This window comes from Corvus kubaryi, unplaced genomic scaffold (genome assembly GCF_017639235.1).
Source record: "Corvus kubaryi isolate FWS band 111438036 unplaced genomic scaffold, C.kubaryi_AGA036_p1.0 126, whole genome shotgun sequence".
Classification (NCBI taxonomy): Eukaryota; Metazoa; Chordata; class Aves; order Passeriformes; family Corvidae; genus Corvus; species Corvus kubaryi.
The window spans coordinates 2,295,812-2,312,051 of NW_024580661.1; the positions used below are offsets into that span (position 1 = coordinate 2,295,812).

Here is a 16,240-nt window from a genome sequence, read left to right on the forward strand (position 1 = left end):
TAGAATTCTTAAATGTAGTGGTGCCTAAAATTTAGAGTATGTTTAGGGCACCTCCTGCTTAACATTTGATGCTCTCCATCCCAAAAAAAGCAGCAGCTATTTTTGACATGACCCTCAGGGTGTCTGTGGCGTTTGTTTTTAAGAAATGAGAAAAATCTGCATTCTTTGCTTCATTGCTGGGGATGGATGTTTGGAGAGCACAGAATCACAGAAGGGTTTGCGTTGGAAGGGACTTTAGAGGGTGGTTCCAACCCCCTGCCCTGGGCAGGGACACCTCCCACTGTCCCAGGCTGCTCCAAGCCCCAATGTCCAGCCTGGCCTTGGGCACTGCCAGGGATCCAGGGGCAGCCCCAGCTGCTCTGGGCACCCTGTGCCAGGGCCTGCCCACCCTCCCAGGGAAGGATTATTTCCCAATATCCAACCCAACCCTTCCCTCTGGCAGTGGGAAGCCATTCTCCCTTGTCCTTGTCACTCCAGCTCCCCTCTCCATGTTTCCTGTAGCCCCTTCAGGCCCTGGAAGGCCACAGTGAGGTCACCCCAGAGCGTCTCTTCTCCAGGTGGGACAATCCCCGTTCCCTCAGCCTTTCCTGGTGGGAGAGGTGCTCCATCCCTGAGATGTACTGAAGTACTGGCAAACCAGTGCCCTGCTTGCTGTGTGCTGGGGCTGGTCAGCAGTGAATGACCTGTCCCTTGGGGTTGCTGTGCCTTCAGCTGCAGGTGATGGGCAGGAGCTCTGCCAGCGATGCTGATCCAAGGTTTTTCCAAGGTTTTTGACACTTGTTTTCCCTCCGTTTAGGGAGTGACAATTCCCAGTCAGAGACGCTACGTGTACTACTATAGCTACCTGTTAAAGAACCACCTGGATTACAGACCAGTGGCACTGCTGTTCCACAAGATGATGTTTGAAACAATTCCCATGTTCAGCAGCGGAACTTGCAGTAAGTACCAGCACCCCTTCACCTCTGCTCGGGAACCCCATGGCATTTTGGGTGTGGTGATAGCACCAAGAGCTGCACATCTTGGACAAGGTCACATGGAAACCGCTCACAGTCCAGGTTCCGCTGGGTTAGTGGGCTCTGTCTGCTGGGACCCTCCCAGGTGTAGTCTGTGAAGGACTCATGATTGTTTTACTACAGTTTTAAACTGGCAAGTGTTTTAATGGTTTGTAGAGAAGTGATTCCGTGTGTAGAATCACTGAGGCTGGAAAAGGCCTCCAGGTTTGAGTCCAGCCTGTGACCAGTCCCCACCTTGTCACCCAGCCCAGAGCACTGAGTGCCACATCCACTCATTCCTTGGACTCCTCCAGGGATGGGGACTCCACCACTCTCTCTGTATATATTTGTATATTTTCTCCTTATTTTTGTAAAAAGCCCCTTTTTTTTTTTTTTTTTAACACAGCAGCTCTTGGGAAACATGAACTGCTGAAAAACATTTGCCTAATGGCATGTTGGCTTCCAGTGCAGCAACATCATTCTTCCCATGATGTTCAAAAAAAAAAAAATAAATGAATCAGTTCAACTGGGTAAATACCTAATTAACTGTGGAATAAACTTTTCTTTATGTGGAGGTTTCTAAAGCATTAATACACCTGTGAATGATTAATCTGATCTGCTGATACGCTGTGTTAGTGAGGAACAGCAGATTTTGTGATGCTTTGAAACACAAAAACAAATTCTGCTCTGTCCTGTGGGCTGTGTTGCAGGGCAGTGGCTGCCTTGTGTTGCGTGCTCATTTTTTGTCAGTGGAAAAAATCTAATGGTTTTGCTATGGGGATTACAGCAATGTGTAATTAATTCCAGTGCCTCCTGTGGCTTTGATTAAAATTGCCCTGTTAATATTGTTGTGAGACAGTACCTGAACGTGTAACGCACACCAGAAACAATCAAGCAGCTTGTCAGGCTGTCTGTACAGGAGGAGGGAGGGGGAGCCTCTGCCAAAACCCCTCTGCCTTAGGGAAGAGGTGTGGAGGTTACATATTTCTGCAATTGCCGCTTATTTTTTTTATTAGTTTTGGATAAACTGTGCTGTCCTTGAGAGTCTGAACTGCTCGAGTGAGCGCTGACTTGTGTGTCCATGGCAGGCTGCTGGTGTGGTGTTTGCACAGGAGGCTGTTGGGATGAACAGCAGATTGGCTAGGCACCTGGGAAGATAAATCAGCTATCAAGCTCAGAAAGAGCATAATGCAATATTTTAAGTTTTGTGGCGTTCTCAGTGGCTTTTCAGAATGTGAAAGCCATGGTCTGTGTTGTTCCTTTAGTTGTGTTGTCAGTTGTAATGGGAGTAATTTTACCAACACAACAGCTTTAAACCCACCTTCCTTGGTATCATTCTGCTGCTTTAAAGCCACTGAGAGAGCAGAGTCCTACCTCTGGGGCAGAATGAAGGGATGACAGGGTTTCACAGCTCAGAGGACTCAAAGGAGATAAGGGCAGAAAGAGAAAGATGTGTGGAGAGCTCACAGCACCTTCCAGCGTCCGAAGGGGCTGCAGGGAAGCTGGAGGGGGACCCTGCAGCAGGAACTGGAGTGGCACGACAAGGGAATGGCTTCCCACTGCCAGAGGGGAAATTTAGGTGGGATATTGGGAAGGAATTGTTCCCTGGGAGGGTGGGCAGGCCCTGGCACAGGGTGCCCAGAGCAGCTGGGGCTGCCCCTGGATCCCTGGCAGTGTCCAAGGCCAGGCTGGACATTGGGGCTTGGAGCAGCCTGGGACAGTGGAAGGTGTCCCTGCCCATGGCAGGGGTGGCACTGGATGGGCTTTGAGGTCCCTTCCCACCCAAACCATCCTGGGAATTCTCTGAGCCTGCAAGTAGCAGTTTCATAGCTGGGCCCTTCAGCAGGATAGTGTGGGTGTGTTTAGTAGGGACTCCCACAGCACTGCGGGGGTGTCTGGCCATTTGCTAAGCAACTCTGCTTAAAGTGGACCAAAAACCCCTCATAATATCAGTGTTAGCCCTGCAGATTTAATTGGGGAAGTTATGCCATGGCTGGCACTTCTCTGGTGATGGTGATTTACAGGACCAGCTTAGGCTCTGTTGGTGCTGGTTGGTTTTGTGTATTAATGTTCCCATTTTGTCCTTGGTTTTGCTTGTTTGCAAAGAGTAGAAGTCAGTTTATGCTGACCTCACCAGCCACTCTACAACTGGAAGAAGAGGTGAGAGAGAATAAAACCCCTCACTTAGGTCTATGTAATAGAGAGGAAAGGCAAAATGCAAGGGACAGTCAAGTAGTTGTCACTTTTTATAGTCATTATATTAAAAAGAAATAAAGTTTTAGGAGCTCACTGGTGGCCTGAAAGTATTGCCATGAAGGACAGAAATCTTTGATGTTGTTTCCAGTAGCATCTGGCAAAGTTTGGTCTCCTGTGGTGTTAAACCCTTCATAGAAATTTATTTAACTTTGAAAATATCATAGCTCATGATTTTGTTTCTGCTACCAATATTGTGCTTTTTTGATACTTTTGAGGCTTCTCTGACAAAGTGACACTCTTGTTTTGTCACACAGATCCTCAGTTTGTGGTGTACCAGCTAAAGGTAAAGATATTCACCTCCCCTTCAGGACCCTCACGACGTGAAGACAAGTACATGTACTTTGAATTCCCTCAACCTTTGCCGGTATGCGGTGATATCAAAGTGGAATTTTTCCACAAACAGAACAAGATGTTGAAAAAGGTTGGTTTCCTTGCTTTCTTCTGGAAAATGTTGTTGAGCCAGGCCCTGATGCAGGGTTGGGATGTTGGTTATTCTTCAGGGATGTGTAATCACGGCATTTAATTCTTTGATGTCTGGTTTTCTCAAGGAGCCAACTGACCACAAAATGAAAGCTGGATGTTTTGGGAGTCGGTGGGATTAAGTACAAAGGTTGGATAAAAATGATCCTGGATCTGTATTGCAGTCGTTTGGGTAGTAGTGAGTAATCTAATTGAGGAAGAAACATTCACCTTCTAAAAATAGACTTGCATACTGAGCAAGTTAACTCCAGCTGTTTTCCTCACTAAATTTTCCTGAGGTTTGAGCAGGCACAGAAGATCCTGTCTGTGCTGTTGGCTGATTTGTACCCATCTGTCAAATTTAGCTGAATTTCTGAGATAATTGAGTTCCCACGCACTTTGTAAAAGTATCTCTGCAATCTCTTCCACCACCTCTCTGTTCCCAGCTGCAGTGCCTTGACAGGAGAGGTTTAGAGAATTCACTCAGAGCTGAGGATTTTGTCGGGGTCTCAGCTGTGGGAGAAAAATTAATGTAGGACTTACTTTGAAACCAAAGTCAGCCTGTTCTCAAAGCTGAATCCCTGAGTTTCTTTAGTTCTGGTGCTTGTGGAGCCTCTTTGGATCTACCAGAGTGAGAGGTGAGGATGAGACTGATTAAAGGCTACCTTGGTGTTTGCCACTTCAAACTCCTCATCAGTAGTTACTCCCTGTTGAATGGAGGTTAGAAAACTTGAGAGCATTCTGTGAGTGAATTAATAAAAATAAGAAATGCTAGAGTGGATCAGGAGACAAAGAAGTGCTGAGGTAACATCCCTTAGAGCTGTGCACACAGGTCATACTGCCAGCTGTGTGTGAACACGCATGCACACAGTTGTGTGGGCTTGCTCAGGTGTGAACCAGTTCAGTTTGTGTGCTGGTGTCTGCAAAAGTTTCTGGACAGTTCGTTAGTGGCACTGTTTTCCTTCTCTGCCTGTTGAATGAGATGTTTCAGTTGGTCAGTGCAGTTATGTGCAGTACAGACACTGTGAAACAAAGCATTTTAGGACCAGAAATTCTACTTTAAAGCCAAGATTATTGACATTTAAAGCAGCAACACACAGCAGTCAGTTTTGAGAAGAGTCTTTTAGAGGAGCACCCAGATGAGTAGTGTGGGCTGAACATGAGGGATGCGGGGAGGAGATGATGCAAACCCCGACACCTCAGACAAGGTCCTGCTCTATCTGCTCTCTCCCCTGTCTGGGCTGTGTGTTTGTTGTTTCTTTGCCATCTCCACTACCACATGGATTGCAGACAGAGCTGAGGGGAAGTGCTGTGCTGCTCTGCCCATCCCTGGAATACCAGTGTGCAGGTCAGCTGCTGGATCTTGGCTCTGTAGCCCCAGGAACAAGCTCCTGTATTTGTTTTACCTGTGGAGAGAGCACTGAGATGCAGAGACAGCATTAAGTGAGAGCCCCTCATGAGCACACAGAGTTTCTGCAGTATGAATTGGGTCTTTGGGAGTGTGTAGAAGTGCAGAACCACAGCAGGAGGGTTACTGTGCTGGAGTTTCAGTTCAGAGTGTCAGATTGTGGTTTCATTTCTTAAGAATCTTTGTCATTTCTGAGTAGCTGGGTGATACCTTTTTTTTTTTCCCCCCTCCCTTTTTGTCTATTCTTACCAAATACCCAAACTGTTCGGGTTATGTGGATTACAGATAGTGCAGAGGTGCTTAGTTTCTCAGTGTTTCTGGACTGGTAGAGCCAAAGAAATGGTGAAGGTGGTTCTTTTCACACCTGCAAACTTTTCTGAGATGGAAACTGCCCCTTCATCACCCAGTAAAAAAACCACCTTGATAATCTCTCTGAAATATCTGTTGAATCAAGTGTCTTATTGCCTCAGCTTTCCATATGAATGGAGGAGAGAGGAAAATAGGTGTGAGATGTTTCACAGTTGTGGTAAGATCACCTCTCTTAGCTCTGCTGCAAACAGAGGAGCTGATCCTTCCACATGGTCCTCAGACAGGTTGTTGCATAAAGTGAATAAGGTGAGAACAGGGCAGAGGGGAATACTGGTGACAGAAAAGCCTACCTTAGCTCAAACTGAACACATTTCTCTGTCCAGGTGTTTCACGTCTGTGCCTGTTCTTTTTTACATCAACTGACTACACAGCTTTCACTCAAAACCCCAAAAGTGAGGGCCTTCCACTGGGGACACTTGCATTTTTAAGATCCCTTTATGCAGTGATCTCCTAATTCATGAGGAAGCAGCATAATTAGGAGTAACAGCATCTTACCTTTCAGAGATTCTGGTTTATTCACCAGCTTTATGAAAAGTGGAATTACAAGTCTGTTGCCTGTCACTGGTTCTTCCAAGGTTTTCTGTTAGCAGGTCATAGGGAGCTAAACAAGTCTTAAAGACATCGCATGTTGACCAATGGCATTTTACCTTTAACATCATAACAAAACTTAATAAGATCAATTAAAAGTGTAATTCCTGGTGCATTCTGAGCCTCAGGCTGGAGAATGGTTGTGTCTCATCTCTGAGATGAAGAAAGCTTGTTGGCCCTGGCTCTGGTTTGGTGTTTGGTGACGCTGCTCTCAGCTGAAGTGCCCCAGATTCCCTCACCTGTACTTGCTTCCAAATTTCCGAATCCTTTGAAGAGCAGCATTATCTGCAGAGCTCTCTGTAGGGAGGGCCCTCCTCTATTTTGCTCAGGCTCATTTTGGATAAAATTAATGCATAAACCAGACCAAACCCGAATGACCAAATGACTTTAAACACCTAATGTTGCAGAGTCAGTGTGAGGTTTAAAGCAGCCACATGTCCTTTCTTTTAATGGCAAAAGTTAATTTAAGCAAATTCAGTGGCTTTTGGGAGCTGACCTCAGCCACAGGACCACTGGTGCCACTGGGATATTGGTACAGGGCTGACTGCCTTGGAAAAGTTTCAGTCTTTCCATAGTTTCTGCCACCTGGCATCAGTTAGGAAGTCCACAGCTCTTGGTCTTTTCTTGTCTAATCAAGTTGTTTACTTTATTCTCAGACTCTTTCTTTAGTGAGCTGTAGCTGCTTCCTTTCAAGAACAAAATGCATGCCCACATGAGAACAAAATGGCTTGAGGCTCAAGTGCAGTGACTGTGTATGAATTTCTGATGGGTAGAAGTTAGTAATTGGGGGGAATTTTTTTTTGAGCATGGCTTTTTTTTTTTGTAGCTTGACTGTTCTTCCATCTCAGACTGCTGCTGTAGTCACTCTAGTTTTGCTTCCATGGATCTCTGCAAAGCCTTTTTCTTCCAGTTACTGATGTTGACGTGATAATCTGAAAGTATTTCAGAGTATCCTTAGATCACTCGGTTCAATGAGAATCTGTTTAAAAATAATACAGAAATCTCCTTATCCTCCTGCCTCCAGAGCCTGGGGGTGAAGGAGACCTTTTTTTGGGAGTCCTCCCAGTACAGATGAGAGGGAAATGTTGATGTGGGTATAATTTGTGAGAGTCACTGGTGGTTTATCCCCAGACTCCAGCGTAGGAGGGCTGACAGCATTGTTTGAGCGGTTACGTTTCATCTCTCGAGTCTCGAGATCAGTTCTGCTGCAGAGTTCAACAAGGCTTTGGGCAGTTGCTGTTCAGCAAACGCTGAGGAATGAACTCTGAAAATGTCAGAAGATTCAGTGTTGATCTGAAAATTGTACAGGAAGTTCCATCAAGCGGGCCTAGGGAACAGGCTGAGCCATGATCTCCATTCTTGGAGAGCATCTCCAAAGCCCTCAGCAGGTGCTGCAGCGTGCCTGGGGGTGCCTGTAGATCACTCTGCAGAAGTTAAGCTCCCAGGAGGGCACGGGAGCTCCTGATTGATGGCTTAAATCTTGGATTTGGATCTCAGTCTGCAGTTAGAGACCAGCTCTAGAGTGGAGGATGTTTTTCTGTCAGTCTGAGAAACTGCACGAGGTAGGGACAAGCACTGTTTGTCAGAATTGTGGGATTAAATCAGCCTCTGCCTCATCTGATACTGCACTGGAGATTTATGGCACAGATTTGGTTATGGGAAGAAGTACATCTGTGGTTTATTTTTTTTTTAAGGCAGATGTCTGTGATGTAACTGGAAGTGAAGCTAAACACATTGAAAAACAGTCTCTTAATACTTTTTTTTTTTTTCAGAAGTCTATTCATTAACTTGTGTTATGTGAGCACTTGGGTCTGGTATTTTGATTTGCTATATAAAGCCTGAGTTCAGTTCGTGCCTTGATTTTTGAAATTCCTGTCTTTGGCCCATATTACATCATCTTTCTTCCTTGTCTCCCATGAAATATCTTGGATCCTGATGCTTTAGCTGAATCCTCACTTTGAATAATGGATTTGCTCTTCAGTGAAAACAGTGACACAGTTATCAGCCTTAAGAGCTAATTCCAAGTCTTCCCTCAATTTGAGTGGCCGTGCCATGTTCCAAGACCCATGAACTCAGTTTATTAGGCTAATTAAGTTGTGTAGTGGGAAGGAAAGGAAAATAACTTGCTTTAAGACGCTGGAGGGAGATAAAAGGAGAAATGACCAGCTCAGCTGAGTTGTATTGTTTAGTTTGAGTCCCTCAAGACCTCTGCAAATTTATCCCAAGGAACACAGATTAAAAGCTGTCTAGTGAGAGGCTCATTGTCTGTCAGCCCCTATCCCTGAAGCTGAGTCCCCCCCAGGCCCTAAAGTGCCAACGAAGTCCTTCCTGGTTCTCCACCTCATGGAGCTGAAGGTGAGGCACAACAAAACTGTGCCTTCTGCTTCTGCTGGCAATGATTCCCATCCAGTGGCCTCTTTCTCTTTGGCTCTGCTTTCCCCACTGGTGACAGGAGCCATCCCTCCATCCCTCCACCCATCCCTCCATCCATCCCCTGCAGCGTGTCCTCCCTTCCCTGGAGCTGACACTGGTCCAGCACCAGAGCAGTTTTCGGCAGGAAAGCTGATGCTTGTCTCTGTTTTGACCTGAGCAGGTCCTTCAGTATGAAGAGGAATAAACATCTCATCTCCTTGGATTCTCTTCTGAGGGACTCACTGTGGGTGAGGAGCCTCGATGGGGGTAACCTGAGGATGTCTTCACAGGGATTTTGTCTGCTGCCTCTTCCTTTGGGAGAGAGACATCAGCAGAGTGAACCCAGGGTATTCATCCTCCACTTCCAGACCCAGGCAGGGCATTTTTCTAAGGCTGTTCCTGGGGAGAGAGGAGGGTGTGAAGTGTGTAAGCAGGGCCTGGCAAGAACCTGCCAACTGCTGCCTGCCGTGGATGGGCTCCAACAAGGCTTCTTCAGAGATGGGATGGCTTGAAGGGAGTCAGTGGCAGTGGGAAGCATCTGTTAGACTCCCCAGACAACTCTAATTACAGCATGTGCATTTGCTAGATGAACTTGATTCCCAAAGTGCTGGAGAGAGAGGCACGTGGTGAAGTGGAGAACTCCACTACCAGAAGTGTTCCTGCCTGGATTTTTAACTTCCTTTGGTTGTTGCCCTTCCTTGCAGGTCGCGGGACTCTCAGGTGCTTGCAGAAATGCAGACAATCCGGAAGTGGTTTTGTAGGCTTTGCCTAAAATACTGAAAATCAGTCTGACCTTTGGTGGAGAGGGACACTTGGGGGTTCCCAGTCTCTTGTTTGAATAAATTAGTGAGGAGGATGAGTGGGAGTTAAGCAATAGTCCAGCTCTTCCCTGCCCCCTTCTTCCCGGCTCAGGAAAATGCTGTGGTATTTTGCTGCTGCCAGACTGCCTTCAGCAGGAGGGCCTGCTCGTGTCACACACACTGGAACCACTTCTGTTCCACCTCTGACTTCCCCCCCGCTTCCTTACCAGCAGGGATGAATAGGAAGATAGGGTAGGACGTGGATTTTCCAGTAAGAAATTGGAATTAGATCTCCCTGGTAAACCAAAATATGTAAGTTAGCTCAGAAGGAGTGAGTTTGTGTTCTGGTCCTGTGTAATACCGAGGAATGTTAGCCTCTGGAATGGGTCACTTCCCTGCAGCTTCAGCAGGAGTCCAGGAATACTGACCATTGTGGGAAGAAGTGGCCATTTGCATCTTGGATCTTTGGCCTGAAAAGCTAAATCAGAGGCAAACAGGAGATGTCATCTGTAGCTCAGGGTCAGATGGAGAGGTGCCTGGTGTGCGAGTCAGGGCCAGCCTGCCAAGGAGAGCTGACCTTGGAAACATTAGCTCTTGGCTGGCAGAAGGCTGCCTCTCTCCAGAGCCTTCAGGATCTCTGGTACAGGGGTGTCCTGCCTCGTGGTACAGCTGGAGCTGTGGCAGAGCGGAGAATCAAACTGCTGATGCTCGTCTGTCAAGTTCTGCTTCAGCTGAGTGTCCTTCAGCTGTCTCTGCCTCGGCTGCTCCCTGAAGACTTCCTGCTGAGTGGCAGGGCAGCAGGCACTGGGGCTGCCTTCCCTTGGTGGGGCTCAGCACAGGGCTGGCTGGGCGAGAGCATCTCAGCACAGCAGCAGTGAATCCATTACTAGAGTAGTGGATTTGTGGTTTTGCTCAATTGTTGCTGTCTCTGTATAAAAGTAAGAAAAGCTTTCTGTTACAGGGGAGATTCAATATTACTCAGCTGGTTCACACATGTTGTCTCTGCTGGGTTTAGGGATTGCTTGGCAAGGTGTGAGCAAAAAAAAAATCTGTTTATGCCTTGCGAGTTTTAGTTTATTTATTATCATCTGCTTTTATTGCAGGTATGATAGTTTTAAGCCCAGCTCATGATAAGTGTCTTCTAAAAGCTTAATTGGTTAAAATTGAGGTCGATGAACGCAGATTTTTGTGTGTTGTCCAGGAGATGTGGTGAAAATGTCTTTGCATGCAATGTAACAAATGATGTACTGTTGTCCAACCAGGTTTTGCCTGATATTAGAGATTTGGTTTGACCAGATGCTGATAGCAGTCTAATTAACGTGCCATTAGTGAATACTAAAGCAAGCTTGTTTTCTGTGTTCTTCCTCCCCCAGGACAAAATGTTTCACTTTTGGGTAAATACATTCTTCATAGGACTGGATGAAAATTCAGACAAAGTAGAAAATGGAAGTCTAGTTGCAGATCAGGAACTTGATGGTATTTTCAGTACAGAGCGCTCAGATAATGATAAGGAATATTTAATCCTTACATTAACAAAAAACGATCTAGACAAAGCAAATAAAGACAAAGCCAACAGATACTTCTCTCCAAACTTCAAGGTCAGTATATTTTATGTGTGAACAAAGCTGAAAAGCTGCATGATTTGTTTGTCTTGCCTTTGGGAGGGACCATGTGAAACTGCTGTGTAGAAGCCGAGTCCATGTGTTGGTATTGCCATCACTTAGCAAAGCTTTGAGCTTTGTGCTTTTATCTGCTTTTTGGGCAGCTAATGGACATTGAGAGGCTGGGGTTGAAGTCTTCAGGTTGTTCCAGGTGTTTATCAAAGCCATCAGAGGTGTAGGAGAGCTGGTGACCAGGTGGCATCTTCCCTGTTGCAGCTGCATTGCCGGAGCTCTGGGCTGGAGACCCTGAACTCCTGAGCTGATTTGCAGCAGTGCTTGTTTCATGGGAAGCAGAGGGGGCCACAAGAGTGATTTGGGGTCTGGAGCATCTCCCTGATGAGGAGAAGCTGTGGGAGCTGGGCCTGGTCAGGCTGGAGAAGGGAAGGCTGAGAGGGGATCCCATCAACCCGCACAAATCTCTCCAGGGGGTGTCAGAGGAGGGTGCCAGGCTCTGCTCAGTGATAGGATGAGAAGCAAAGGCCATAAACTAAAACACAACGAGTTCCACCTCAGCGTGAGGAAGAACTTCTTTCCATGAGGGTGGCAGAGCCCTGGCACAGCTTCCCAGGGGGGCCTGGAGTCTCCCTCTCTGGAGACATCCCAAGCCCACCTGGAAGTGCTCCTGTGTCAGGTGACCCTGCCTTGGCAAGGGTTGGACTGGATCATCTCCAGAGGTGCCTTCAACCCCAGCTGTCTGTGATTCTGGGAAGACCTTACCCTGGCAGCTCAGCTTTGAGCAATATGAGCCATTGCCAGCAGTGTTTTAAACGTGAAAAAGGCATTTGTAAGAATTTCAGCATTTTCTAACTTGCTCATAAAAGGTGAGCCAGTGCTCATTTGAAGGTAATGGTCGCAGCTGCTTGGAACATTGCTTGGATCAGACTTCCCACACATGAGTCACCCATTAGAGGGTGTTTTGTTCTATCCTGTGTGCCCTGGATGTAACCTCCTGCTGCTCTGGGAGGTGTGGAAGGCAGGAGGGTGGTGGCATGGCCTGGTGTGCTGGGATGTCCTGCTGCTGCAGCTCAGGAGCACCTGAGCACTCAGCCAGACACAGCTCCTGCAGCTGGGCTGGAAAATCCTGCTGCTTTGCCAGGGGTGGTATTGAGAGGCTGGCAAACCTCTCTCTGGAGAGAGGAGCACTGGACTCAGGGTAGTGAAGGAGCTGTGCTGTTAAAAATTGCTTTGTTGCCTGTGCTCAGTTGAAGTCCAGGTTCCCTTTTTAAATGTTGTTCTTTCCTTCCCCAGGTGAAGCTATTTTTCACAAAAACAGTAGAAGAGCCATCAAACCCAGAGGCTAGCAGTTCAACTTCTGTAACACCAGATGTTAGTGACAATGAACCTGATCATTATAGATACTCTGACACCACTGACTCTGATCCAGAGAATGAACCTTTTGATGAAGATCAGCATACGCAGATTACAAAAGTCTGAATATTTTTTTTATCAGAGATAAAAAAAAAAAAACCATACAAAAAGAACCAACCATGAAGAGAAACAAACTTGAATAAACTGAAAAAAAACAAGGACCTTTCTAAATGGCAAAAGGACATAGTGTCAGATTACCAATTATAGGAACAATTCTTTCCTGACCAATCTTGTTTTGCCCTATAAATCTACAGGGCTTGACACTTGTCCAGTCGGGGGGGAAAAAGAAAGGTTACGTAGCTCTTATATGTATATACCTTTTTGTGTCAAAGGACATTAAAACTTCAATTAGGAACTATAAACATGGCACTTTCCCATTTTATTCCAGTTTTATAAAAGTGGAGACAGACCTAATGTGTATGCGTAGGAATTTTTCCTTTTGTGTTCTGTCACCAAACGAAGTTTCAAAAACCGAAAAAAAAAAAAAAAATTTCCAGGTTCACATCCTGCCCCTTTTTTTGCACTCGTGTGGCAACAGAAAAGTCTGCAGTTGGCTAAGAGATGTCTCTAGAAGGTTTTTTCCTACATTCTAATGCATGTTTTTTGGATGGGGCTGGAAGGTGATGCTCGGAAAGGAGCGTGGCCTGTGTACCATATCCGGCTGTTCCATGCACCTTTCCTCAGCATGCTGCCCTAATTCATCCGGGACAATGGGTGAGGAGTCGCCGCTGTCACTGCTTGTTGTTTGTGCATTTTTCATTTTTTTTAAGTGTAATGGTGCTAGAAAAGGCAGCTAGAGGGAGTGATTCTGTCTAGGGGTACAGGAATGAACCTTCACAACACCCGCGAGACCCGCGAAATGAAGGGAGACAAGGAATTGGGGTCACGAGAAAACAAAAAACAAAAGGAAACACAGCAACAATGACTTAACCATACAAATGTGGAGGCTATCAACTAAAGTAAGAGCTTGAAACAAATGGTTCCAAAATTTGACAATGATTTATTGGGGTTTTTTCTGAATTGTAATGGCTGCTCCATCTCCTGTGTAATCAAGGCCAGTGCTAAAAGTCAGATGGTCTTAGTGCAAAAACATCAGTCAACATCTTACATTTATATCAGTAGTTTTTCAATCATATTCCTGCTGTGAATACTTCATGTGCTGCCTTGCAAGCTTTTTTTTTTTTTTTTTTTTTTTTCTTCTCTCTCTCATGAATATAAAAAGATTTTGTAATGGTGCACAGGAAATGTCATTGGAGATTCTCCAGGTTAGTGTTTGTTTTGAAGATTTCTGATGCATTTATTCAATCAAACCTCTGTCAGCCGTTCCACCCCTTTGACCTTACACATTCTATTACAATGAGTTTTGCAGTTTTGCACACTTTTTTTTTTTTTTTTTTAATGTCATTAACTGTTAGGGAATTTTACTTGAATATCATTACCTGCAACGTTTAAAAAACGGACATTACACACCAGAGAGAGGAAACCAGTGTTGCAGTAAATTCTCAGCGCTGTGTAAATGAAGATTAAAAAGCAGAACTTGTCCCAAATACATTGCTATAAACAGCAACCCCACAAACCACCCAACAAATTGGTTTTCTGAACCAAGGGGCAGCGTTGGGTTATTTGTTCACACAAATAGCCAAGGCTGGGTAGGGCTTGAGGTTGGCTTCTGCTGGACAATTGTTGTGCCCAGCCTGAGGTGACTCAGGAGTCCAGCTGCTGGTGCATCCAGATGTGAAGTCACTGCCAAAATGGGCCCCTCAAAGTGGGCCATGAACAGCTGACCCCAAATTGATGCTCTTTTTAGGATGCAGTACACACATCCCCCTGCTTAATTAACTTCTCGGTGCTGACATGGAAGTTCATGAGCTGTGTTCTCAGCCAGAATTATGAATGGGATCTGTCAGAGCCCTGTGCAGCAGCATTAATGGTTGGAATTTGAATGAGACAAGGCAGGACTTCCACTAATTACAATTGGTAAACCAAGGTGTAAAGGGCTTTTTTTTAAAAATTTTCTTATCTGGTTTCTGTTGGTCAATTCTGCTCCTCAGAATCATGATTCTAACTTCTAACAAAGCTGGTAATACGTTCTGACTTACAGGTTTAATTAGACTTCAGTGGATCAAGGTTCAGTGCTCATTGTGATGAGCAGGAGGTGGTTTTCCCTTGGGAACAGGAATTTTAACTCTTCCAATCATGTTTCACCCTGTCTGGTTTGTAACAGTTGAAAGTTGTGTTGGCTTAATAAACCAAACTGTTCCTGCTTGGATAGTATTGGGATCTTGGCACTGCTGCGTGTCCCACTTTGGATAATCAGGATTGGATGGTGCAGTTCCAGTCGGTGATGCCGGATCGGGAATCAGGACGCAAGGATGGGCTTTTGCACTGTTAATTTTCCTTTGGAATGTGAAGGTTGGAATGAGGGTTTCGATTTTTTTTTTTTTTTTTTTTTTTTTAATGTTTCGACGTCTTTGAGAAGCCTTGCTTACATTTTATGGTGTAGTCATTGGAAATGGAAAAATGGCATTATATATATATTATATATATAAATATATATTATACATACTCTCCTATACTTTATTTCAGTTACCACCCCCATAGAAGTTGACAAGAATTGCTATGACTGAAAGGTTTTTGAGTCCTTATTAAAACTTTATTTATGACAGTATTCATAATTAGCTTGAGCTGCATTCTGTAGGTAATCTTTCCTTGAGTTTCCGGACTGTACGCTTCAGCCTGTTGGGATGTGCAAGAGCTTACACGTCTGAAACTACTTGAAGGCATCACTTTGGGAAGAGCTTCACTCTTAGGCCCTGAAGCATCCCCTGGGCTCGGGCAGCCCCAGTGAAAATCCTTGCCACAGCTCTTCCAGGGCAGCTGTGCCAATCGGCCTCCAGATTCCTCCCCGGGGCACACATTGTAAGCTGGAGTTTACATGCAGCATCAAAATCAGCTTTCCAAATTCCAAAAACAAGCCCTTAAAATAACCCAAAAAGAGGATGCTGGTGTGCAAGTTCCATGTTTAGTCCTAGCAAATGTGTGCAATATGTTAACGATGCCTGTGGTTGCCACGAAGTGCCTCGTTTACCTTCTCAATACTGTTGGAAAGTGTCGTGCATGCAGATGGATGGGGTGGGACTGTGCACTAAAAGGGGCTCTAACTACAGCGTTTGGCAGAGCTGCCTTTCTCTGCCAGTTCAAATTTCCAGTCTGTTTTCATATAGCATATATATATATAGATACTAAAAGAAAAAAAAAAAATCAGTCTGTTAAGCAGCCTTACTCTGATTCAGCCTCTTCAAATACTATTGTGCTGTGCAACAGTGGCTCTGTGTGTAACTGAGAATACACAAAAACCAAGTATGACATGTACAGGATAATGCCTCATACAAATCAGATGTCCGTTTGTTATTGTGTTTAACAACCCTTTATCTCTTAGTGTTAAAACTCCACTTAAAACTGATTAAAGTCTCATTCTTGTCACCGTGTGGGTGTTTTATTGCAGTGTTCTGAGCCCAGCAAACAGCTGAAGTGTTGTGCTTGTGAAGCTGTGGAACTTGGAGTGTGGTGCTTGGAGCCAAGGGTGCTCCTTGTGCCTCCCGGGATTTTGAGGGAGCTGCAGCTCCAAAGCCTGGTGTGTTCAGAGGTTCGAGCCAGGGTGGCAGTGGAATTGCAGGGGTATCAAACCTGCCGAGGGGCAGGGGCACCTCCTGGGCCATTAAACCACACAGGAAGGTGCCTGTCCCCAGCGCCTGAGGAGCTACAGGAAACATGGAGAGAGACTCTTGACAAGGGCTGGAGGGCCAGGACCCAGGGAATGGCTTCCCAGTGCCAGAGGACAGGGCTGGATGGGAGATTGGGCAGGAATTGTTCCCTGGCAGGGTGGGCAGGCCCTGGCACAGGGTGCCCAGAGCAGCTGGGGCTGCC

General features: G+C 45.7%; 1 protein-coding gene across 1 annotated transcript in view; it reads left to right on the forward strand.

Moving 5' to 3' along the window:
• Nucleotides 1–15,796, forward strand: part of PTEN (phosphatase and tensin homolog) — a 50,890-nt gene extending 35,094 nt beyond the window's left edge. The window contains exons 6-9 of the mRNA XM_042021965.1: nucleotides 797–938; nucleotides 3,503–3,669; nucleotides 10,658–10,882; nucleotides 12,194–15,796. Coding sequence (XP_041877899.1) covers nucleotides 797–938; nucleotides 3,503–3,669; nucleotides 10,658–10,882; nucleotides 12,194–12,379 — 720 coding nt within the window. The 3' untranslated portion in view covers nucleotides 12,380–15,796. The remainder of the gene's footprint in view (nucleotides 1–796; nucleotides 939–3,502; nucleotides 3,670–10,657; nucleotides 10,883–12,193) is intronic.
• Nucleotides 15,797–16,240: the final 444 nt, after the last annotated feature.